The following is a 23,667-nucleotide window of genomic DNA, read 5'->3' as shown; positions in this document are numbered from 1 at the left end:
TCTTCTTAAAAAATGCTGCTTTTAAAACTGGTGTTTCTACAGAGTGATCAGTCTGTATGTCAAAACTGCAGAAATGGTCTTAAATTTCAGCCAGCCACAGAAAGGTGGTAAGAGTCAGTTAATAAAACACATAAACAAGTCCTAATTTTGCAAATATTCAGCTCAGCTGCTGGCTGGGGTTAAACCACAACATATATTTAAATTTTGCCAGGTATTAGTGGCCGTATTTTGGCTGTTCAGTATGTTTCAATACCTTATTGTGCAGCTGGTTTTTCCAAGTCCATCCTCATCCTCCAACATGTGGAAAATTATATTTTGCCACTCAGCTTTAGGATGGCAGCACTAAGAGGGCTTCTTTTCTTACAGGAGATGTTTTCCTTGTTTAACTTAAATCCCATTATAAGCACATGGACTTGCACTGATGCAGAATGTGAGCATGGATGGTTTATCCAAGGTCAAGAGTGGCAGATTTCAGTGCATGTTGTTTGAAAATGAGCTTCTGTAATTATCTCACTAAATCTGCTTCATCTTTCATCTACCATTAGGCGTTGGGTGTGCTAGTGGTCTGCTGCATTTGCATCCCAAAGAAAAGAAACTTTGAATCAGATCTGGATAACCCCAGGGCCTTCTTCCAAAAGTGAAATGGCTCCTGTGCTTGGAAGTTCAGGCATGAACTCCTTCCTGGCCTTCTTGCAGCAAAATTAAACTGATGGCTGTTGATAGAGAGTGCTCCAAGGAGGGAGAATCTCACTGCTCTGCAGAGTACCTAGTGCAAGAGTGCAAGAGGTTCAGGGATGCCAGTGGAGGGGAACCCTGGGCCATAAAGGTCACTACTGTCACCTATCACTTTTGGGTTTACGCACATCTTCATATCCTTGTTTTCTTGGAATTCAATAATTTCAGGAATGCTCATGTGCAATTTTCTGTAGTTATTTCACTTCCTTTTAAAAATGTATTTGTTTTCTAAGTGCTAATGGGACCTCATGGCACATCGTCTCATGAGACACATTTCAACTTCGGTACTTTGCTGTAGGTATCACTCCATCTTGCTTCCCATCTTTGGCAATACCATGTGCATGTCCCACCTCATCTACCCGTACACTACAGAAAAAAAAAGTGCTCACTGGGGCTCAGTAAGACACTTCCTTGTGAATAAACACTGTGCTTCCGGCCTAGTGGAAGTGTTCATGCAAATGTGTCAGGTCCTTCCTCCCTAGCCCCACATATTCTCCCAAACATCTCTGTTGTTTTGACAAGGCGTTGAAAACTTCGGAATTTTTATTAGAAATTGCCAACACAACAGTAAATCACAGTAAAATGTTAACGGAAGCAAAGAAGGAAGTTGGGCATGAGAAATGCTCTCTCTAGATGAATATCCTTATGGTGTGAAGAGGTTGATATCCTGTTGGAATAACCTTTCCATCAAGGCTCAGTTATGGATAAGCTTCACATTCCCCTTGCTACTGTGAAAGGAAAGCACTTCTTTAGTAGAAAGGGGAAGACTGAGCGCTACTCTTATCTGTAATTGAATTAGTCAGTCTGCTTTTGCAGTTGCTGAAGTAGGAAATCCAATGATAGAAAGGAGCATCTGAACTGAAGAAGGAAGAAATTAGCATTAGAGCTGAAGACCAAAGGCATTCTCATCAACATATAATCCTAGACTGTAAGAAGTCACACATGGACAGCTTCAAGAGGATTATCATTTCCTATGTACACTCAGCCAGCTCCTCTCTGCAACCCAGACAGATTAAATTGTGATTTTCCAGACGAAGCTAGGAGATATCAAAAGAGCTGGCACCCAAATGAGCACAAACCTACAAAGAAATTTGGATCTAAAGGGCTTCTCTGAGGAATGAGATTTAAAGGGCTTCTCTAAGGCACCTGTTAAAAGTTTCTCAGTCCACTGAAGAGTGTCCCATCCATTTCACCTAGCTTCAGATCGGACCCCAGAAAACTAAACAGGACATCTTGGTGAAAGGGCCTGAGCTCAGGACCTGGAGCCAGTCAGTAGACCTCACAAGCCCTGTTGCTGGCAAGTATCAAAGAGCAACCATGCTTCAAAGGCTGTGAGACTGGTGATGTGAATTCATACCTCTCCATCCGTCTTGTATGCAGGGCCACAGTGTCATAGAGATGTCAGATGCTGCTGCATGAAAGGCTGGGAGACAACACAATGATGGATCTAAACCAGCCTTGTTCCACTCAGATAAGGACAACTCCCTTGCTTTACCCTCCCAATGGCATTTCTGCAAAATTGAAACCTTTAGGGACCAAAGAACTGTCTGAGAAGATATGCCCTTGTACTGGCACTCCAGTGTTTCAGAAAGCCAATGTTTTCCTCTGGAAATAATTTAAGGCTCTCCAGAAGCAGAGGAATCTGAAAGCAGAGAGTGAGATAGCCTCAAATTGCTGTAGACATCCTTTTCATTACTTTCCTTACTGTGGGCAAGGGCCAGAACCTTAGTTCTCTGACACATTAAGTTAAAGAGAAAGCAAGATGATTTTTAAAGAACTCTGAAGCCTAATTGCTCCAACAGCAGCAGTGGCAACTGAAACATGCTCAAGATTGCTGTTGTGACCTGGTGCTTTGCTCCAAGCCACATGCTTGCAAATAATAAAGTCACTCTTTCTCCCTAGTAAAGGGCTCATTTGAAAGGGGACTTATTCCAGCCTGTTGATACAGCTTCTTCTATTTTCAGTGTTGATGTTTTTCTTTCTGTGGAGCCATGTCACTGCCTTTGTCTCAGCTAGTTCACAGTTCATCCGCTGTCCAGCCCAAAAGTCATGAAGGCCAGAGAATTGCCCACCGAGGTGTTCCAGAAAGCAGCTCCCTTGCTTTGGTACATGTGTGGTGTTAAAAGTGCCCTGTTCATCACTCATCACCCAGTGAACAGCTTCACAATGAACCTTTGCTGCCTGGCTGATCCACAAAACCATGCACATGTTCTCTCATTCCCTGTGAAGATCCTGCACACCCAATATCTCATCTAGTTCTTTATCCAGCAGAAGACATTATTGTATGAAACTTGATCACTCATGCCTGTCGCTACATCCGTGGCCTTGTCTGGGGCTGAGTCTCCTGCCTGATTCCCAGGAACATGGAGAACACTTCCTCTGATTCTTTGTGCTCTGCTAAGGTGAACCTTCAGGTGTGTCTTTCCCACCAGGAGAAGATATTATCCCCCTGGGCCTTCTCAGGAGAAAAGACAATAGAAATGTTGTTGGCAGCCTCCCATGGATAGTTCAGCAGCTCCAGCAGTTAGCCTGAGTTAAAAGCACCACAGAACTTGAGTGAGTTTTGGTGGGTCTGACTCAGGACACAGCACTGGGAGAGAGACCAAGTTCCCTTCCTGGCAAAGATGTGCCCCAAAGTAAGATGCTGTGCTCCTTTACCCAGCTCCTCCTGCACTGTGCAGGGAAACCATATTCGCAGACACATATCTCCCTCCTCAGGGGTGAGCAGGGCAGCCCCTACTGCTGTGATTGTTCATTTACCCTCAAATAAACTGGTGGCTCCTCATCATCCTTGGGACAATTATGGGCATGTGAAAGTTTGCACGAGGAACCACAAGGTAACTCCACTGACCAGGAACAGCTCTACCTATGATTATACTAGAAATAAATATTTCCTCCCTCAGCAGACAGCTTTTCTGTATGGGAGAGGGAAATGTAAGCAAAAGTGCAATACATCTTACCTGATACTCGGGGTGTTTTTGCAGTTAGCATCCTTGCTGCTGTGAGAACCTTGTGTTTGAACTGAAAGGAAACAAAGGCTCAGAGAGCACCTTGTAATAACATTTGTATCCTGTTCCAAAATGGGTTAGAGCCTGGCCTTGTGCTGCTTTTTAGTGGAGGAGAAAAGTGTGGACAATTAACTTAGTGTCACTAGGATGCTCTTGATAACATCAGTATCTTTTTTTTCCCACCAGCAGCACTTGTCCAGGACAAGGATCCCTGTTGTGCTAGGTCCTCTACAAATCAAAGCTAACACCTTGGAAGTTATAAGAAAAATTCATAAGCCTGTTCCCAGGGGCTTACAGCTTAGAAAAAGTGAGAGACAGACAGACAGGGAGTAGAAGGAGACAGTGGGGGAGCACTGGTCACCATGGCAGATGCTTGCTGTAGACCTCTGGCTGCATAGCTAACATGAAGTCGTTTAGCACTGAGCAAATAATGAAAGCAGTTGTTCATGAATATTTTAGTGGAATATTTTCAAAAAGTATATATTTCAATCATGAAGCATGTATTAGCCCAGTGAGAGGAAAGAGAGAGAGAGAAGGTGAAGGAGGAGAGGAGAGCGAGCTCTGAAATAATTAATTAGCAAACCCCTCCCCATGTGAATGACTTCCTGCTGAAATCTGATGGACAAATCCAACAAAGATACCAGACCAGAACAGGCTTTGTGCCTCGCTAGCATAGCCCTCCTTTTGTAGCTCCACTGTTGCAGTATAGAAGATGTTTACATGTCCACCCAGTTTAAATCTGCCTCCAGACTGTTACCCTGCTCACTTGCTACCACCTCTGGACATGGCCCATCCTCTCCCATATCTTTTTGTGTACAAGTGCTGATACGGGACTGAGATTAGACTGTTGCTCCTCACCTCCCCTCACCACAGGGCTGAAATTGCTCTAACCAAGTTCTGAAGACCAGATCTTTTTCACTACTCTACTCTTACTCAGGGACCCACCTAGGAGGCAAGTTTTAACAACAGTCTGGCATTGCCTGCACCCTCCCTCTGTCCCCAGCTGGCTGAGCTCTTGGGAAAACCCTGGTGTGAGTAAATTCAAGATACGTGGCCCATAGCTGTCAGATGCCAAGACACACGGGTTCCTAGTCCACCCCAGTCCAAAGCCCATCAGCTCAGCCCATGATGCAAACTGTTGTCCCTAGGTGCTCATTATTGCAAGCTGGGGCAGGCAGAGGGCACTGACTCGCATACTGCCAGCAGCTCAGCTGATGGATGGCATCTCATGCTGTAGTGAGTGTGGCATGCTGATCCCTAGCACAAAAAGTGCCATCCTGTATTTAACAAGCAGGAAGGGTTTTCAACTGGGTTTTGGAGAAAAAGCAAAGGCAAGCTTATAGCATTCCTCCGCCTGCTTGTCTGTGATGGAGTAGTCCAGGACACAAGACAGCTAAACTAAAGGGACTTACATGTGAAAGGGATTTTCTCCATAGCAAACTGTCATCCTGCCAGATACCCAGCATAGCAGACTCTGCTCCCAGAACCTTAAAGGAAAGGGACTGGAGAGCAAGAAGCAAAGTCTTTTCAAATCAAAGGGAGGCTGCTCTGACTCCTGAGGTTTGCCGTTCACAGCACGAGTCCTCTGTTCAACCAGGGCACCCTGCGGAGGCTTTTATTGCTCTTCACAAAACAAGGGTGGCATATGGGTCACATCCTCCCGCAGTGGATGTGTTTGTGCATTCCCTGTCTCTCCGCAGCGGTCCTGCTTGGCACAGAACATGCAGACAGGGACAGGCACGCAGATACACCACCGTCCTGCTGACAGGGACCTGGCACTGCAGCAGCCACTATTCAAGCCTGACCTGACTGCTGCTAGACAAGCCAGCTGGCTGGAGAGGGGAGCTTCTGATTTCCATTTTTCATTACTTTCGGCAGACACAGCAATGGCAATTAAATCGCGCAGTGCAAGATATTTGCTGTATGTATGCAACAGAATGAAGGAGAGGGAAAAAGAAAAGCAGACTTCATGTTCTTGTTTGTACACTCTGGAATAATTTTATATTAAAAAACTTGGCCAGGTTGCTGATGACCCCTCAGAGCCACTAAGAAGTATCCTTATTAGCAATCTGTGCTCTCCCTGTTGGACAATGAGGACTTATGTTTGCATGCTAATGGGTTTCCACTGAGGAAGAGCCCTACCCCTGCGGAGCAGTTTGTTAAAGGGAGAAGGGACCTTTGGGATGGCCTCTTCCTTCCACCACTTATCATCAAAGCAGCAAATATTCTGACTAGGGGCCCCATGAATCAAAAATAAAATGGTCCCAGCAGGCCAATGTAAGAATTGCTGCAGCTCTGCTCTATCCTTCTCCTTTCTCTTAGTATGGCAATAGAAGACAAAGGGAGCGAGCTTGCAGCAAGAAAACAGTATTACAAAGTGGTTATTACAGGCATTAGTAAGATGCTGGAGGAAGAGAGAGCACCAAAGCTAGAGAATCCTTGGGGATACATGTCTCAAGCCAGTTTTCTTTCTTCCTGAGGGCAGAAATAAGAGCTGACTCAGGCACGATGAAGGCACATCAGCAGGATGTTCTTGTCATCATGGAGGTAAAACCAGAAACTCTGTGCTGCAAGATCTACAGGGGTCCCTCACTTGCTCTTTTGCCAAAGGCACTGCAGGTGTGGGGCCTCACTGGTCTGTCTTTGATGCCAGCAGATGAGCTGGGTTGGGAGAGGCTGTTGTTGGTGCTCAGGAAGGTGACTCACTCCTCAGCAGCAGCTTTTCTGGAGAGCTCCCCTCATCTCTCAACAACTTTCTGCCCAGCTCACCGTGCAGCAGAAGAATAAGAAAAGCCTTTCCCGCTCACCCTGGCTGCTGCTGGGCTCCTTTCAGCTGCCCACCCTTGGGAAGCCAGTGCTGCTGCCTGAATGTCTTCTATACACCCACGCCCCAGCTCTGCAGAGAGCTCTTTTCCTGCTGAAACACTCCACATAAGAAGGCAACATACCACACCTTCCCCCCTTCAGACAGCCTGCACCCATTTCCGAGGGTGGAGATAACGTCCACAAAATGAGAAAGCAGGGTTACTGTTTGGATAGAAGAGAGAGTGAACCAGTAGCAGAGGAGCAACAAGAGAGGCAGAACTGAGTTACAGGAGATCAAAGCGGAAGAAATCTACAGGGGAAGAGCAAGGGCTGAGACAAAGCCCTGTGATAGACTCATCACACAGGCAATTATGTGAAACAACGCAAACACTGTGCCATTGATACACAGGACCTTCTGCCTGGGAGTGCTGTAGTTATAGGAGAGAGAACTTTCATACACAAGAGATTAGGGGCTGGTATGACAACACTGCAATGTGTTGTTACTGGAGAACATGTTCTTGTCTTGCAGAAGCTGAGTCATAGGAAAGACGGAGCAGTCATTTCAGGGTGCTGACAGCTTAATACAAAGTTAGACCTTCCATTTCCATGCCGACAGCAATGGTGACAAATACAAATGAATTGTTTCAGGTCAGCTGATGAACTTTCCCTGTAGTAAAAGATGAGATCTTGTTGAGTCCTCCTCTACTGAGTATGGAGTTGAATCGAGAGATGAACATGCTCTCTGGTTTCTTCAGCCCGTGCAAAGGTGTTGCTGGCATTAGTAGATGGTGGTGGGTGTGTGGGCAGGATGATTGTCTTACAGTACATTTTTTTCTACTTATTCATTCTTTCCCCGTCCAAGGACGGTTTGGGCTAAGCAGGAAGGATGGAGAATATCTTCTTTGTACTGCAGCTATCACACCACCTACCAACTGCGGTTTCCAGGTCTCTCCCACAATACGTGCAGCCTAGCCAGGAATAATTTCCTTAGTATCCCCCTTTTAGATGTTTTCCAAGGTAGCAGAGTCAGCTTCAGGTCTGCATCCAGCAGCAGGCACAAAATACCCCACAGGTCCAGACCATTGTCTTCTCAGGAGGGTCACTACTCCACAGGAGTTTGTTCACTTGAGGCCATGCCAGCCCCAACAAGAGGAAGAGCTTCCTCAGGAAGGGTCACGTTTATGAAGAAGCAACATACGTTGGTTACTGAAAAGCAATTAAAAATTGGATGCATAATAACCGATATTTGAGCCAAATGAGAATTTATCCACCAAAGTTTCGTTGATTTAAGATTTGTGTGCATGTATGTGGTATGTATTTCAGAAAAGAGTCGTTTTGAGAACTTTCATGTCTCAGAAGATTTTCAAAAAAACATTTTGAAAAGGTTGAAGCATCCCATATCAATACATTTTCAAGCAGAACAAAACAAATCCCTTTTTTCAATTGGAAAGAAATTTTTCATCAGAAAGTTTTAGTTAATGTATATATATATTTTTAAAACCTTAAGAAAAGCTCTAAAGCAATGTGAAATATTTCAAAACTGTCTATATAAAGTGCTTAAATTTATTTCCTTTTTTAAAAAAATATATGATAGCACACATTTGTGTTCAGCAGGTTTTTCAATGCTATTTTCTGCCCTTGGTCAGTAAGAAATGTCATTTTTCATGCTTAGTCCCTTGCTTGTATCTGTATTTAGTCTTAAGTGCAGTTTGAGTTGGTTTTAAATTGTTAAAAGGTCTTTTCTCCTCCAGAGCTTTTAAAACCTTCCTCCTGATTTTCTGTCTTCTGAAATGTCACAGTTGTATCTTTCATGGGACTTTAATCAATATTTTTTTTGCTATATAAATATAGAACCTGTTGTAAAAGCACTGGTAATGGTGAAAAAAAAATGGAGGAAATAAGAGAAAGAGAGAGAAAAGTCATTAATTTTTATTTTAAAATAAATCTGTCTATTAGAAAGACAGAAACCCACTGCCTTATTCCCATACTTGTTATCAGCTCAGAAGTTTCTGGTAAGAATGGGAACAGAAGTCTGAGCAGAAAACTGAAGGAAGCCAGTAGTTCACAGTGCTTTTTACATACTTCAGTCGAGAATAATCACAATTTTTTTTAATCAAAATGCAGTGACTTTGGCTCTTACTCTAAGTAGGTGCAATTTTTATTTCAGCAAAATCAACAGTCTTTTGTTAAATAAATATAGGAATAGCATATTAGCATAATGCATTAATTCAGTCTACCACCCCACATTATAAACCAACGATGCCGAACCCTCCTAAGAATAGATGAAAATTCTGGGTCAGATTAGGGGTCCATCCAACCCAATAACCTGTCTCCAGTGGTGCTGTAAGGAGATAGGAAAAGAGGGTATTAAGAACAGAGTAAGCATATACTTCTGTAATACTTTCTTGATGTTGTTCCCAAGTAATATCCACGATAGATGCATTGGTAAGATTTTAATGATTAATTCAGACATACAGCTTCTAATAGAATTTCCCCTTTGAGACAGTCCCTTGAAAGAAAGCACTTGCTGCTGAGTTCAACAGGGAAAAAAAAATGCAGTTTGACATCTCTGGTGTCAGAGGTAGCAGTATATGGAGATGACAGAGTCCTTTATGCACTTCTTCAACATTTTTCAGGGAATCAAGCATTAAAAAAAAAAAAAAACAACCCATATATACAATTAAATGAAATATTTTATTTAACCAAGCCAAGACATTTTGTTTTATGTAGGGAAGAGGTGTTAATCATTTTAATCAGAAGTGAAAGGTAACATATCAAATTTTTAAAATCAAAGCAGGACACCTAAGTGTCTGCCAGAAAGAGTTAATTTTGCCCAGGGCTGTTTATATCTCTGTCAGTGCTTACAGAGGATCCCAGAGCTTTGAGACACCTGGAACAAGATTTTCATGACACCCCACTGGGTTTGCTACTGTCCTCTGGGCTTGGAGCCAAAGTCAGGAGAAAGGAAAGTGCCAACTATGAGAGCAGGGAGCTGCTGCTGGTTTCGGGGAAGGGTGGTAGGTAGGTAGAGACAGGACTGAAGTTTGGGGTCCAGCTTTTTTCCTGTGTACTCTCTAGGGCTTTGCGTGGCACTTCCTATTCGCCCTTGGGAAAGAAAACCATCAGCAGTTTGCAGGAATTGAATTTACAGCTCACTGCTATTTAGCTGTCTTTCCGCTCTGTCATCTGCAAAGGCATTCCCAGTGCAATCAGTAGCAAATCAAGGCTAAGCATTTCCTTGCTGGTACCATACATGCATAACCCACACACTAGGGAAATTTGCAGCTTATTTTCATTTTTTTGTGGCCTTTGTAATTTTCTGTTTTCTTGTCCATCTGTCCATCAGCCGTCACTGATAACTTTTCAGTCCATTGGCCAATTTTGCTTGTCAAGTGAGCAGAGCAGAGGGGCTCCCGTAGGCAATGAAATCCATTTGTTGTCCAGATGAGCAGGGGGGAAGATGAGAGGTGCTCAGCCCATCCCATTCCTCACACTGGGCAGCTCTCCCCCACCATCCATGGATACACAAGCTATCAGACATTCCCATAAGGGGTTGGTCCTTTCATGTTTTCCTGCTGTGTCAGATGCATCCTTCTAACAGCACACCACAAATTAATTCAGAATCACTTTCCACTGGGGGCTCCTGAACAAAGCTCCTTGCCTCTTTTCAAAACCGAAGTCTTTTGCAGGGAAGAACAGCCTCGTTCATACTCTGGAAGTTAACTTATTGCAGAGCGCATTGATACAAAAAGCTCTGGGAGTATAAACTGGTTTGCCTCTTAAAGTAATACAATTAAACCAACAGATATTCTCTGTAGACACTCTCTGAAGCCTTTGGGATTTAGTTAGATTTCTTTCTAGTTGGTGTTAAAAATAAAAGAAGTTTAGTTACATTGGGATACCTTTCAGGAGTGTGGGTTTGCTGCAGCTTCTGGCTTTCCTTGCAGGATCACCCCACTTCTCCCTCCGTGCCTCAGTTTCCCTGTTTTTACATGAAGGTGGTTTGGCTGATTTAAGAACCTGAATAAAAACTGAGCATTTTCTTTAGCTTAAATCAAGCCAGGGGACCAGAGTGAAGAATGGAGAGGTTGGAGAGACATTGGTTAACGCCAGCAAGTGATCTAGGCTCTGTGCAGTAGTATGCTATGTCTCTGCTTATCTTGAGCACTTTCCAACAACCAGCAAGGCTAGATTTCCAAGTCTCCTTGACATCAAGCCTCACCATCTACCTACTGAGATGCAAATCCTCAGCCACCACAGGTCACAGCAGCCCTACTGAGGTGACCTTGTTGGGAGTTTGGTCTGAGGGAAGGGAAGAAAAGAGCATTAAGGTTTAAAGAAGAGAACAGAGAACTGATGCAAGAAAAAATACAGGTTTGGGATTTTGTTCCCAATACTGTGTTTCTTGTGGGCTTTGACAAAATGGAAGGAACGGAAAGGGGAGAAAGGGTCTTGTTGCATGAAAAAGGTAGTCTTCATCATTTGATCTCTGGTGACTCTCTGGACATGCCTGAAGTACCCTACTGAAAAGTTGAGTTCATTCAAGGTAAACCTGTTCCTTGTAGGAAGAGGAGTAGGTTACCTGACATTCACTGTCAGATGCTGCAGAGTCCACAGTACCTGTTAACTTCTTACCTTACCAGTTAACATATCAAAAGAAATAGCTTGGGTCAGGTCTCCTTCCTAGAAAGATGCTACCGCAGCATCGGTGGGGATCAGAGTAATTGCAGAGTTTGCAGGCTGGTCTGGCAAATGGTACCCCAAGAAACAATCCTCGGGAAACACTTCCATATAACTGATGTGGCACCCACCCCATGTACTGGGAAACCAGCCTGGGGAAATAAACTGGTCCCAAGGAAACCAGGTGCTGCCAACAATAGATCAGAAAGAGCTATCTTTAAGGTCCTCAACACATGAAATTGGGAGTAGATAAAGAACAGTGCAACACAGATTACATGTAGAGAAATGATGGGCAATTGTGACACAAAGCTGAGAAAGCTACTGATACCAACAAACAAGGATGAATCTTCCCTCATGAGTTCTTAATCTTACCTCAAAAAAAAAGTCATTAATAGAGGAGATTGTGTAATTCACTTAAAACCCAGAGATTTAGTTTCAGCTAAAATAGGGGTACCTGCAGGTGAGAAAATTGAGAGCTCCAAACTGGAGGAACTCATTCTCTGATCAAATCTCAGGAGGAGAACAACTCCAGAGACACTTTCAAACCTGCACTGTCTCTGACTCTCCTTCTGCATTCTTGCCCTCCCCTAAATGTGGCTCAGGGTGCCCAAGGCAGAAATCCTCATCACATCCCTGCCCCATCACCCCTTTCTTGTCTGTTCCCAGGGCAGGAGGTGGGGGTCCGGGACTGAGGGCCTCTTTGGCAGCACTGGACAGCACCTTCTACCCTTTCCTCTGCTGTGTGACTCGTGTTGTAGGGAAGAGAGAGTAGGACCACTAAAGTGAATGTAAAGTACCCACCAATATGGTCTTCCTCCCATCACAAATGAGGAACAGGACCAGAGGCAGACAGAAGGAACCAGAGCAAAACAAAAGACGGGTCACCACAAATGGCACAGAGCTGGTGCCTCACACTGTCCGTCTCACTTAGTACTGTGGACATTTTGAATTGGAAGGATACTGCATAATGGCCTGTTCATCTATCCCAAGGCATAGCGAGTTAGCCAAAATGATAAGCCCCCAAGTTGGAGATGGAGATTGATGCCACAGCTCCACATGAGACCCCACATGGCTTGGTATGGGGTTATGTGGCCATCCTCATGGACAGAAAAGGTCCTGACGGTAAGGTCTGAGATCCACAACTACCCTGGCTGGGACCATGCACTGCACCTTGATACAAATGGAGCTGGAGGGTCATGGAGCAGTAGGGTTGGCTGTGGGCAGAAGGAATCCACTCTGTACACCAACTTTAGATAACAAGATAGAAGTAGAAAGATATGAATGCAGCCTTTTCCAAATTCAGGAACATACCTACCTCCATCAGGTCCTTCAGTGGAGGCCTAACAAAGTCATCACAGGGCTTTAAAAGCCCTGCTTTTGCCTATGAAACAGAGAGGAACTTCTCCAGGCATATTTGTGTATAAGGAAATTGATGGTTGAATAACACCTTGCACAACTTTGTACAACTGTCAAGTCTTCACAAAATCACAGAATCACAGAACAATTGAGGTTGGAAGTAACCTCTGGAGATCATCTAGACCATCCTCCGTGCTCAAACGTGGTCAGGTAGAACAGGTTGCTCCGGACCACGTCCAGTTGGATTTTGATTATGTCCAAGAATAGAGACTCCACAGCCTCTTGGTGATCTCGGTTGCTGACCACGTGCCAGATGCAATATCAGGAGACTCTGGCAGTGCTGAAATGCAGACTCATCTGTGGCACTGTTGAATCAGTCCCAATCCAGATCCTGCAACAGGGGCAGGGGCACCACAGCTAAAAAGTACCTTGTGAGTCCCCTGAGGGCAACTTCTTGCCATTCACAAAATGGAATCTGAAAACTAGGAGTCGCTTCCAGATTTTCCTTCCTGAGTAATGCCCACATTTGAAACTCTGTGTCTTCAAACAAAGAAGAAACAAACAGCCACCTAAACAGGACAAATAAAGGGGCCCCTTGGGACTGAACTGGTCACTAATAATTGGTTGATAAACTTAATTGGTACCCAGGTAGCTGCATCCAGCCTCTAGGCAGTTCAGGTATATGTCTATGTGTGTGGAAACAAACCCATCTCAGCTGTGTATAAGTCTGTGTGGACACATATTTGTGTGTGTGTAAACTAGGCTTCACCACATGCCATCTTTCCCAAATTTTCTTCTCTTTCTTCACAAATTGGCAACATCTGCTTAAGGGCTAGAAGAAAAGTGGAGGGGGGAAATCATGTTCTTTACCATAAACATTCAAATTCCTCTATATTCCAGGAAAACAGAATTGCCCTCATATCACAGGCTGAGGTCTTATTCTCTCAAGTGCAATCAAATGAACTGCTGTTGCTGTGGAGCTTGTCTAAAAACATCTCTGCATTCTGCTCATTCAAGCCTTTTACGCCTGCTGTTCTCATTATTATGCTCTTGTTCTTCCAAGTGTCAAAATCTCACTCGGACATTTATAGTTTTATCTGCACTTGAATACACAATCAAACGCCACAGGCAGCACCAGCCAGGGGCTGAATCACGTCCTCGCCTATGTCATATTTTCAAATTCCATCAGAAAACATTGATACCAAAATGATCCAATGGCTCAAACCCAGATGTTATGAAAGCTGATCATGCAGAAGCGGTGGTCTCATGCTGGTCTCCATTTACACCCTCTTCTCCTGAGCTTTTCATGGGTTGCCAGGAGTAAATATTATTCCCAGTACATCTCCTTCCACCAACACAGCATCATTTAATTTGGTGGCAGTAGGAATCCCTTTACTCGGGCCACTTGTTTTCATCTGCCCCGTTGCTGTTCAGAAACTTGGTGGGAGTTTGGCCAAGCTGGAAGTTCCTATGCTGTTGCAGAGCAGAGAAGGTGATGCTCACAAAGATGTGGTCCCCCTTGAAGGGCTTTCTGGAGTAACATTTGGTTAAACTATGCTTGTCCTTGAAGTGCAATGCAAGAGACTACTCCAGACGCAGGATGGCCTGCAGCCTGTCCTCTTCAGTGCCTGCACGCAAGTGGCTGTTCCTGCCTCCACTGTGATGGGCCTGTCCTTTGTTTCATTGCCTTGCTGAACAGTTGTGGTAAGGAAGTGGGTGAGGCAGGTCAGAGGGGCTGCTTGTGGGAGGCAGCAAGTGTTCGCTGCAATGGACTCACATTGCACAGTGCTGTGCTATGGCCACTGAGGGCACAAGCCTATTTACGACTGATGATGATTCATTGCTGAAAGCAATCCTTCAGGGGCAGGTTTTCTGTGCTGGATTGTGTTTGTCACTCTGAGGTGCAGCAGAGCACTCAGGACATCTGGCGAAGCCTGGAGCAAAGCAGCAGCAGCAGCTGCATATGCTAGTTTATCTTCTCTCCGTGTGTTAATAAAACTCTGGTGACATCTTTGTATCATCCTTTTTGTCACTGCTACCCAAGTACTGATAGTATCTCAACATTGCCTGAAAGGAAGTTCCATGTGGGCCAGGCATTTGCTGTCTCAAGGTCCTTATCAGCCATCCCAGCTGGATCCCAGTGCTACCAGACAGTGAGAGAGCAGGATATGGTCAAGATCTTATGCTTTTTATCTTCTAAATGCTCAGGGTGGGGTTGATCCCTCCCTGAAGGAAAGACATCAGTCCCAAGCAAGTTATCTAACCTCTACCTATCAACGGTGGAGTGTGGATGGGAATTCCCTGAAGATGATCCTGCACCTGGTTTTGGACACTGCAGTCAGAAGGCTAGCTTAGACTAGGTTCAGTGTCTTCCTCTGAAGAGGAAAAGAAACTTAAGCATCAGCAGAGATTAAGTGCAGCATTGAGCCTAGGAGGTTTGTATATCTGTTTAGGAGTGCCTGCATTTCAGATGATGCCTTCTCCCCACTGTTTCTACAGCAGGTTCCAGACAGGGAATGGCTGCTTGAGACTCCTGTCCATTTCTTGGGCCAACTTCCCAGCAGAAATGATGGAAACCTCCAGAAGAGTTCTTCAGTACCTGAAAGGCAAGTTGCCACAGGCTGAAGTTTTTATTACACTATGGGCACAATGGAATTTGCAAATGCTAATAGAGCAAAGAAGCATTTGTCATTTATTTAGATCACCATTTCTGCCTGTGGAGCTGTTTGATGAGACTCCATAGTCCCTTTGATGCTTTCCTGAGGAATGAAAACTCTCCTGCCACATCCCAGCCCCTATGCTGGGTGTCTGCCACCCCCTTGCTTTCCCCTCCCTGTTGTTATTTATGGTTCAGACACAAATCCTGATATTACCCTTTTCCCATCTGTATCTTTAGAAAAGACTCTGGAGTCTTTTTCTCACTGTCAGTGAAAATAAGTGGTGTAAGTCTGAAGGTGGAAGATATTGCCCAGAAATTTGAGATCAGCAGAAGTACAACTTAGGCAAGTTAAAAACAGTAGCCAGAGCTTTTGACTAGAAGAAAGACAGAAGAAGATATGGGAGCAGAAGCATTTGCTATATGAGTTGCTCCTCATTCTGTGGCATTTTTTTGCATGCCACTTGAAGAAGTAAGACTCAAGGCCTGGCCAGTGACTGCATAGACTCCGTGCATCCCTGCTCCCTGCTGGCCATTTCTTCCCATGAAGTGAGAAGAAATTCTCCCAGCACCTGACCAAAGGGGTCAGGACACCCTCTTCTCCTCCTGCATGGAGCCACTGCTGCTCTCCAGCCTCAGAGAGATGAGGTAGGATTAATAATTGTGATCAATGTGTTACTTGTTTCCAGATACAGCATACGAGAAGGTATTTTGTGAGTATGATATATGAGTCACTGTGGGATGCAGCAGAATTTTTTGGCCTTGCAGCTGTGGAGGTGCAGTATTCATCTTCCCTCAGCCTATAAAACATGCAGCCCAGAGACATGATGAATATGTTTTGCAGAAGCTCAAGTGGAAACTCCAGGGAAGTTCCTTGAAAGTGTTTCTAAACAAGACATTCATTTTGTTAGTTAAACAAAGTAATATAAACCTTCCAAATCCCCTTACCCCTTCTTCCCCTGCCCCTCCTCACTTTCCTGGCTTACTTCCAAAGCCTCTAAAGAGAGGATTGATTTGGGAACTGTATTTGCTCAAGCTCCTGTTTTCAGCTTTGGAGTACACAGCCTTAATCACAACCCGCGCCCAGTAGCTGGCAAGTTGATAGTCGTCTCTGGGCATCCAGAGGACACAGACCAAGGGAAACCAAGAGACAAGGGTAGGCCAGGGATACAAACCCTTTGCAATAATCTCATCTTCTGGCTCCTCAGTGAGGGAACTTGCCTGGTGCTATGTGCTGAATTATCCCTCACTTACATTTCATCCCATGTCTTGCACTTGTCCCCTGCTCTGTTTATCAAACTTGTTGGTCCCACAGCTGCCCAAAGACTGTCTTAAATTGGTTCATCAGTCATCTGGCTGCTAGCCACAGTCTTGCTAAGGAAGTGAAGAAGTGAATGAATAGAAGTACTGTAAAACTCCACAGATAATGTAATTTTGATTAGGAAAATTGCTTATTTCTGCAGTCACTTTTAAGCCCATTAGAATAGCTGTTTGTATTCCTTACTACTTAAATTAAAACACTTAGCTTGAAGAGGCTGTAGTGAACCAAGCCTTTTGTTGGTAGGGCATTTGGATCTTCATTCTTGCACCAGTCCAGGCTGCACTGCCCTCCAGAGTCAAGCGTGATGGGCTAGCTAATACCAGCTAAGTATTCACCCCAGTAATATTAATAGCTGAGGCTTTGCTTTTCAAGTCAAAGAAGTAACAAAAGCAAATATTGCTTCAGTGAGTCCAGAGCTGAGCCTGTGAAGAGGAGCTCCCAGAAATCCATTTCCAGGCTGGGGTGTGAATGGCTGGACAATCAGTGCCTTTGTACCATTTGGCACATGAGCCCCAGGGGCTTGGCAAGGGCACTGGTGGTGCGTGTTACCCCATCTGCACCTCTAATTGAGCAGAAATGCCTGGATGGATGCGGGAATTTGTCAACTCAGGCAAGACTTCTGTGTAGACTGGAGCATCAGTGGATGTCAATCACAGGCACTGTGGCCATCTAGGATGAGGCTGTTCAAGGGAGAGTGGAGACAGCATCAGTCTGACACATCCTACCTTGCAGTGGTTTGCAGACTAGCACACCATAAATGTGACCTCATTTTTAACCAAATTTGGTGAGGTATATTCCTTACTCAATATTTTTACCTATTTTTTTTTAATTAGCTAAAATTGATTTTTTTTTCTTTTTTTTTTTCTGAAGAATTTTAACCACAGCAGCATTGTGAAAACATTTATCTTTTGACTCCAGAACATGTCAAAAAGAAAGACTGAGTTTGTTTTGATGCCTGAGGTCCCAGCGTTGTGGCTGGCAACGATTACCAAGAAGGGTCTACAACGGATATTGCTGTCTGTACTTGTACCTATTTTGGCTCTGGAGACTTGAATCATTGTGTCTGCTTGTCTGTCTGCCATGTTTGATTGTGGGCTTAGGAGGTCAGTCCTTGTAAGTAGACAAGTTTTATCTTTCAGCTAACAGTACCCGAGGTACAGACACTATGAAGACAAGCAAACAGCCTGACCACTGTCTGCCTTCAGATGTCTTGGTTTCTTTTTAGGTTTAATGACTATTGTTTTCACCTCTTCTACCACACCAAGGAAAAGCTGATAAGACTGGGTCTGACTGGGCTTTCTGATCCACATAAGACCTTTATCATCATCATTTCCCACATGGAGTTTGCTAGAGCACAGGCGTCCCTGGTGTGGAAGCTCCCAAACCGAGTGTCACTTCTCTGTGTCAGACATCAAATGAGCTGGGTCATAAGCTGTTGGATGGCTACCAAAACCAAGGGACTTCCTCAAAACGCATTGAGATACCAAAGATCTGATCCCTGTTTAAAAACAAATCAAGAAAAACTGCTTATTAGTTGCCAGATGCTAGCCTATTAAAATTGGCCTCAATTGCATTTTGTATAGTAACTATTTTCCAGATCTGTTCAGCTTAAACCTGCAGAAATACTGTAATTTGCATATATTGACATTGGGAAGTAATGGGATGGTTCTGCTAATGAAGGAATATTTAAAAAAAAATTTTAGTGATAAGTAAAGCATTTCAGACTAGTCTTGGACTGATGGAGGATGGTTTCTGTGTTGGTGGTTTCTCTGTCTCAATGGAAACCTTTCTGAATGGAATAAAGGACGAACATAAGATTGTCCTTCCCATATGCCCTTACCAATGCACTCTACATTCAAAATTCAGTATAGGAGGGATTTGATTTTGCTAAGTCACAAAATATGCACACAGATTAGGCAATTTGTTGGAAACTAGAACTTCTAGGCAAGTGCAGACCTGTTCCTCAAGGAAAATCAAGCTGTACCATAGTAACAGGAGCTGCAAAATTCAGCAACTCTTTGGCAGCACGTGACTAATACAAGACATCTGGTTTTGGCTGGACTGAACATTTTAATGAGAAGCTGGATTTTCACCATAGATCCAATCATAGAATCACAGAATAATTAGCACTGGAAGGGACCTTTAAAGGTCATCTAGTCCAATCCTCTTGCAAGGAGCAGGGACATCTTCAACGAGATCAGGTTGCTCAGAGCCCCATCCAACTTGGCCTTGAATGTTTCCTTTCACAAAGGTCAGGGCTATCCTCAAAGAGTTCATCAAGATAAAAAGCTGTGCTTTGTGAGCAGGTTTGTCACTAGGTTGAAGATCATATCAGAAAAATGCTACCAGTGCTTGCCAAATCTGCCTTCCGAATCCCTTTGGGTCGCTCAACATATCATTTTGGGTAAATCCGACCTCTTTTATTGAACCCAATTGAGACATACTGTCAGGTTTTCAGATTATTTGACATTTTGGTTAATGGTTTCTTTTCCCTTTCAGTTCCCATCTATTTTTAAGCTTAAAAATACTGTTTTGAAACTGTATAAAGTTTAATTCAAAAGAGGTCAGCCCAAAATGTTGCAGAATTTTCCGTAACATAACGCGACATTTCAGAAATGTCAAATTGAAATGTTCCAGCACTTTCAAACTTTGCCTCCATTTTGGGGGTTGAAACTGCTTACCTCAGTTGATCCAAAGGCTCAAATAGCTTCAGTGCCGTGCATTTACCTACGTCTGACAAATCCAACCTAACTTCTGTGAACAGGAACCTCTCTGTTCAAGCCTTTTATCAATGCTGTGATGGGTAACAGATCCTTGAAGAAAATCTTTGAGAAGAACTCAGTGACCAACTCTTTCTAAAGCTTTCTCTGCTTTCCTTGTCAAGACTTTTAAGTGACTGTAAGAAATATTTCCACGATCCCCAAAGCCCTGGGCGTTTTTCTGGAAAGGGCTCTTGTTCTGAGTGTTTGGAGGTCCCAGACAAGAAGCTCATGTAATCCCTGGTCACCCTGCTGAGAGGCCTGGCTGGATATCCTTTGCAAAATGAGTAGGATGCCTTCCCCATCTAAACTAAAGGACTTTGACACTAGGTGTAAACCTGGGAGTGGTTTATATGCTGCTGTTTTGAAATGATCGTTTTCCTCCTGCCTGCAGCCTAGTCTCTCTCTCTCTCTTTTAATATGTATTGTTTGACATTGTTTCTGCCTGAAACATTTATAAGGCATTATGCTTAAAATGTTAGGTTGATGAATGAGAAGAGACAGTTCTCCTAATAAAGTCATTGACAGAAAGGCCAGAAGCCTTTTTTCAGCATGGAAGCTTGTCATTTGGCTGCTGTAAATTGTTCTGAGTAGCAAGATAGTAAAAAAAAAGACAAAAATAGAGCAATAGATGACACTGAAGCAGAAAGTGTCCCAGCAAATCGAGTATTTGTGGAGAAATACAATTAAAGCATTACGAATTCCTCAATCATTCTAATGAGGGAACAAAGGCTGTCTCAGAACTTATGGAGCTCATATGCTTCTACAAGACTTTTCTTGTACATGACAGATGTGTCACTGCCTGCTGGTGACCCTGCTGATATCACACCATGGTTTATAAAAATGATGTCCTCCTTTCATCACGCTGTGAGACTGAGACCCACTGAAATTACTTTAGGTAGTCTTGTCAATGGATCGATCAGTCCTGTCCAATTTTAGCTTTCCATTGTCTGTTTTGAGCAGGGATTTTGCTTTGCCTTCACTCCTGGGCTCAGAGGTGCCTGGAAAATGTGTTAGAAGAACTGATCTTTGAATACTTCTCAGACTCCAGATGTAGCTTTCTGCAGTGGCCATCCCGTTGATGTCAGTGTGACTGTGGGATCATCACAGGAAACAATCCCCACTCAGCTGTGATTCTGCTTTCCGTGTTCGTTAGTGACAGCTGTACTTAGAAGCTGTAACTTTGTGAGGTTCTTTGTGCTCAAGCCTAAATGCTTTGCATATAACATTGGGAACTCCAGCTGATCAGGTTGAATTCGAGGCACTTTCTTGGGTACTCAAAGCTACACAGAAGAAGTAATACAATTACCAGAGCTTTGGATTAGTCTTCTGAGCTGCTGGGAACCATGGCAAGAGACACAAAAGCCACTTTAACACCATCAAAATGGAAAGTCCTCCTCCAGCTGACACATTCAGCTGAATGCACCACCCCAAAGAGAGAAGACCATGGCTTCAGCACCAATGGCCCTGCTAAGGATGTGCGTCATCCCTCGGATAATTGAGGGAACTGCCCTGCTCATATGCCTAAGTGTTCATCTGAAGCAAGGCTGAAAGAGTTTCTACTAGCTCTGGTTACCTAGGTGTTTGTCCTGCACTAAAGCTCAGGCCTGAGGTGGGTTCAAGGTAACTGGTGGTGTCTGGCCCCTCTGTGGTGGTGAACCTGGGACAGTTGTTCCACCTAGTTAGTATGCTCAAAAGCACTGCGCTGGGAAGGAGAATTCAGCCCCTCTTGTCCAGGTAAGAACAGATCGAATATGTCACCTGACTTGGAAGAGCATTTCTGTGCAAGTGACACTTTTAAAGGGCTTTTCCCTTGTTACCTTTCCTGGCCAGGCTGGAATCCAGCCACCTTACAGAAGCAGGATTGCAGCTGTGTCTGGAGGCCACATGGCAGAGCCTTGGCTCACAGCCCATCTGTCCATGTTCTAAGGGGAGGACAAGCCATCTCCAAAGTAGCTGTGATGCACAGTATTAAATCCTAGGATATATTTAAGCTTAAAGGCACTTAAAAGCACCACTTGAGATGCCATTGGTTTCATCATCATCCAAATTGTGCAAATAACCTCATTCAACTAAAAAAGTATCTGATTTCCAACCAGCTTACTGTCATGTCCCAGGATCATCTGTCAGCCAAGACATGAGCATCACATCTTCTTTTCCAGATGAAACAAATAAATATATTGCATTGTTGTTGTTGTATATCTTGCAGACAAACAAAGCAGTAGCCAAGGGGGACTTTCACCGTGCAAGCTCCAGCTCCCGGCGAGCACTCTTCCTGGCTGTCCTGTCCATCACAATTGGAACTGGCATCTACGTTGGAGTGGCTGTGGCTCTTATTGCCTACCTGTCCAAAAACAATCACCTATGAGCCTCAGGAAAGGGGGAGAACCAGTCACCCGGCACCTGCACTGCAGAACTCCCCAGCAGATCAGACTGCATGATTTTACAAAAAAATGAAGAGACAAACAAACACCTTCTGGGGGCAGGTACAGGATAAGATGGGCTTGTGCATTATTGTAGAGTGGGAAGCTGCTGGCTGGGATGGGGATAGTTCCATCAGTTGTGATGCACAAGTCTTGCTTCTCTTCATGAACCCCCATACAACAGAAAAAAAAAAAAGAAGGAAAGAGAGAGAGTGAAAAAGAGAAAGAAAAAGAAAAGAAAGTGAGGGAGAAAAAGGAAAAAAAATTAAGAAGGCAGTTGGGGGAGGTGTGGAGAGGGGTGTTTTGCCTTTGCCTTCTTTGCAATATGGTGTTTACAAGAAGCTGGCAAAATGAGCTGTTCTCTTAATACCTTCTTGGTCGCCTGAACTTTGCAGCCAGCATGAGCTTGTGCTTAGTTTGCTTGTTAAGCACGGCACTGAGATCTGGGAAAGCATGGACAGTGGCTGGTTCTCTGAAAGAGCAATATAACAACAGGAGGAAGAATATGTTTTCTTTTGAGTGCAGGACTCATTTGCCTAAGACTGAAACAGAGACCTCAGCGTAGAATGGTATTGCCTACTCTTCTTGTGTGGGTAGGTTTTCATGGAAGGAGAAAAGGAAATAAAAATATTTTTCTTTCCTATCCTTGTTTTTGGATTAAGATGTGACCCACAGGCCCACCCGGTGCAGAACAGCTGACGTTACTGCATGATTTGGCTCCACAGACTGAGTGTGAGGTCGAAGTAGCATGGGATCCACTGTAAAATGAATTCCTCCATCCAGTCACATCGTGGTAATGGCACATTCCAGTGGCATATCTCTCCACCTTACCGTGGAGACCTGCATAGCAGTCAATGCAAGAAACCTGGGGGAAAAAATGCAAACTGAAATACTAATCAATTTTAAATTGGTAAAGCATGGGAATTAACCAGGGGAAGGAATGCTTCATACATTTTCTGAGGTATTGCTCATGCACAGAGCAGTGAAGGAGACCACTCAGATTACAAGCTCACAGCTCATCCATGGACCAGGGAGACAGCATAGCCGTGGAGACACAAGCATGTCCCTCAATAAGCAGCGTGATGGCACCTTGTAAGGGAACTGAGCATTATCCTTACTTCACTGACTGAAATGATACATTTATTTTCTTCTTTACTCCTTCCCCACAGTCACTCTTTTATTTTTTTTTGTCTTACAGATGTGCCATTTCATCCCACCAAGGGTGTATCAGCATAGATATATATGTATCTACATATATATGTACACAGAGAGAGAGAGAGAAACTGATCAAAACAATAAGCATTTTATTACTTACTACCTTGTGGTTTACAAACATAATTTCTTTACACAAGAATGTCATCAAAGACCTTTTTTTTCCAACTCTGTATCGTGTGTCAACTTTGCCATGGGACAATTTTTTTCTTCTGTTTTGGGGTTGGTGTCATTTTGGTTTTTGCTTGAGTTCTTTTATTTTAAGGGGGAGGAGGACAAACACATCCAAAACTATTTTTCTGCTAGTTATACAGTTTATTAAAACACATGGTATACAGCTGCTGATGCTCCGTGTGACATTTTCTTTGGACAGATGTGAAGCATTAGACTGAGGGAAAATTGCCCCAGTACAGCTACCTGGAGAAGTACCCAGATGGATCATCCCACACTGTACCTGGACCTAAAAGCCTGATGCATTCACTGACAATTCTTCCTTTGCATTGATTTGTTAGGCTTCAAACTAAGCCTGGAGACTAGCCATGTACTTGTAGACATCTTTATCAGTTCTCAGCCACCGCTAAAGCTGAGGGCCCGGTAAATGCAGGTCTTTGGCCAGGTTATTCTGTTAAGGTAAAGTCAGTCTGTGGTTCTTCCTCCTCAACTTTTTTTTTCCTAGCAGCCCCTTCCCTTTGAAGTAAGGCAGCAGTGAGTG

General features: G+C 44.0%; 1 protein-coding gene across 1 annotated transcript in view; it reads left to right on the top strand.

The window, feature by feature from the left end:
- The window catches only part of SYNDIG1 (synapse differentiation inducing 1), an 81,314-nt gene extending 58,019 nt beyond the window's left edge, over window positions 1–23,295 (top strand). Inside the window, exon 4 of the mRNA XM_086744826.1 lies at window positions 21,530–23,295. Within this exon, the coding sequence (XP_086600952.1) occupies window positions 21,530–21,688 (159 nt within the window). The 3' untranslated portion in view covers window positions 21,689–23,295. The remainder of the gene's footprint in view (window positions 1–21,529) is intronic.
- Window positions 23,296–23,667: the final 372 nt, after the last annotated feature.

This window comes from Chlamydotis macqueenii, chromosome 3 (genome assembly GCF_036417535.1).
Source record: "Chlamydotis macqueenii isolate bChlMac1 chromosome 3, bChlMac1.mat, whole genome shotgun sequence".
Taxonomy (NCBI): domain Eukaryota; kingdom Metazoa; phylum Chordata; class Aves; order Otidiformes; family Otididae; genus Chlamydotis; species Chlamydotis macqueenii.
This window is presented reverse-complemented; position numbering and strand designations above follow the sequence as displayed.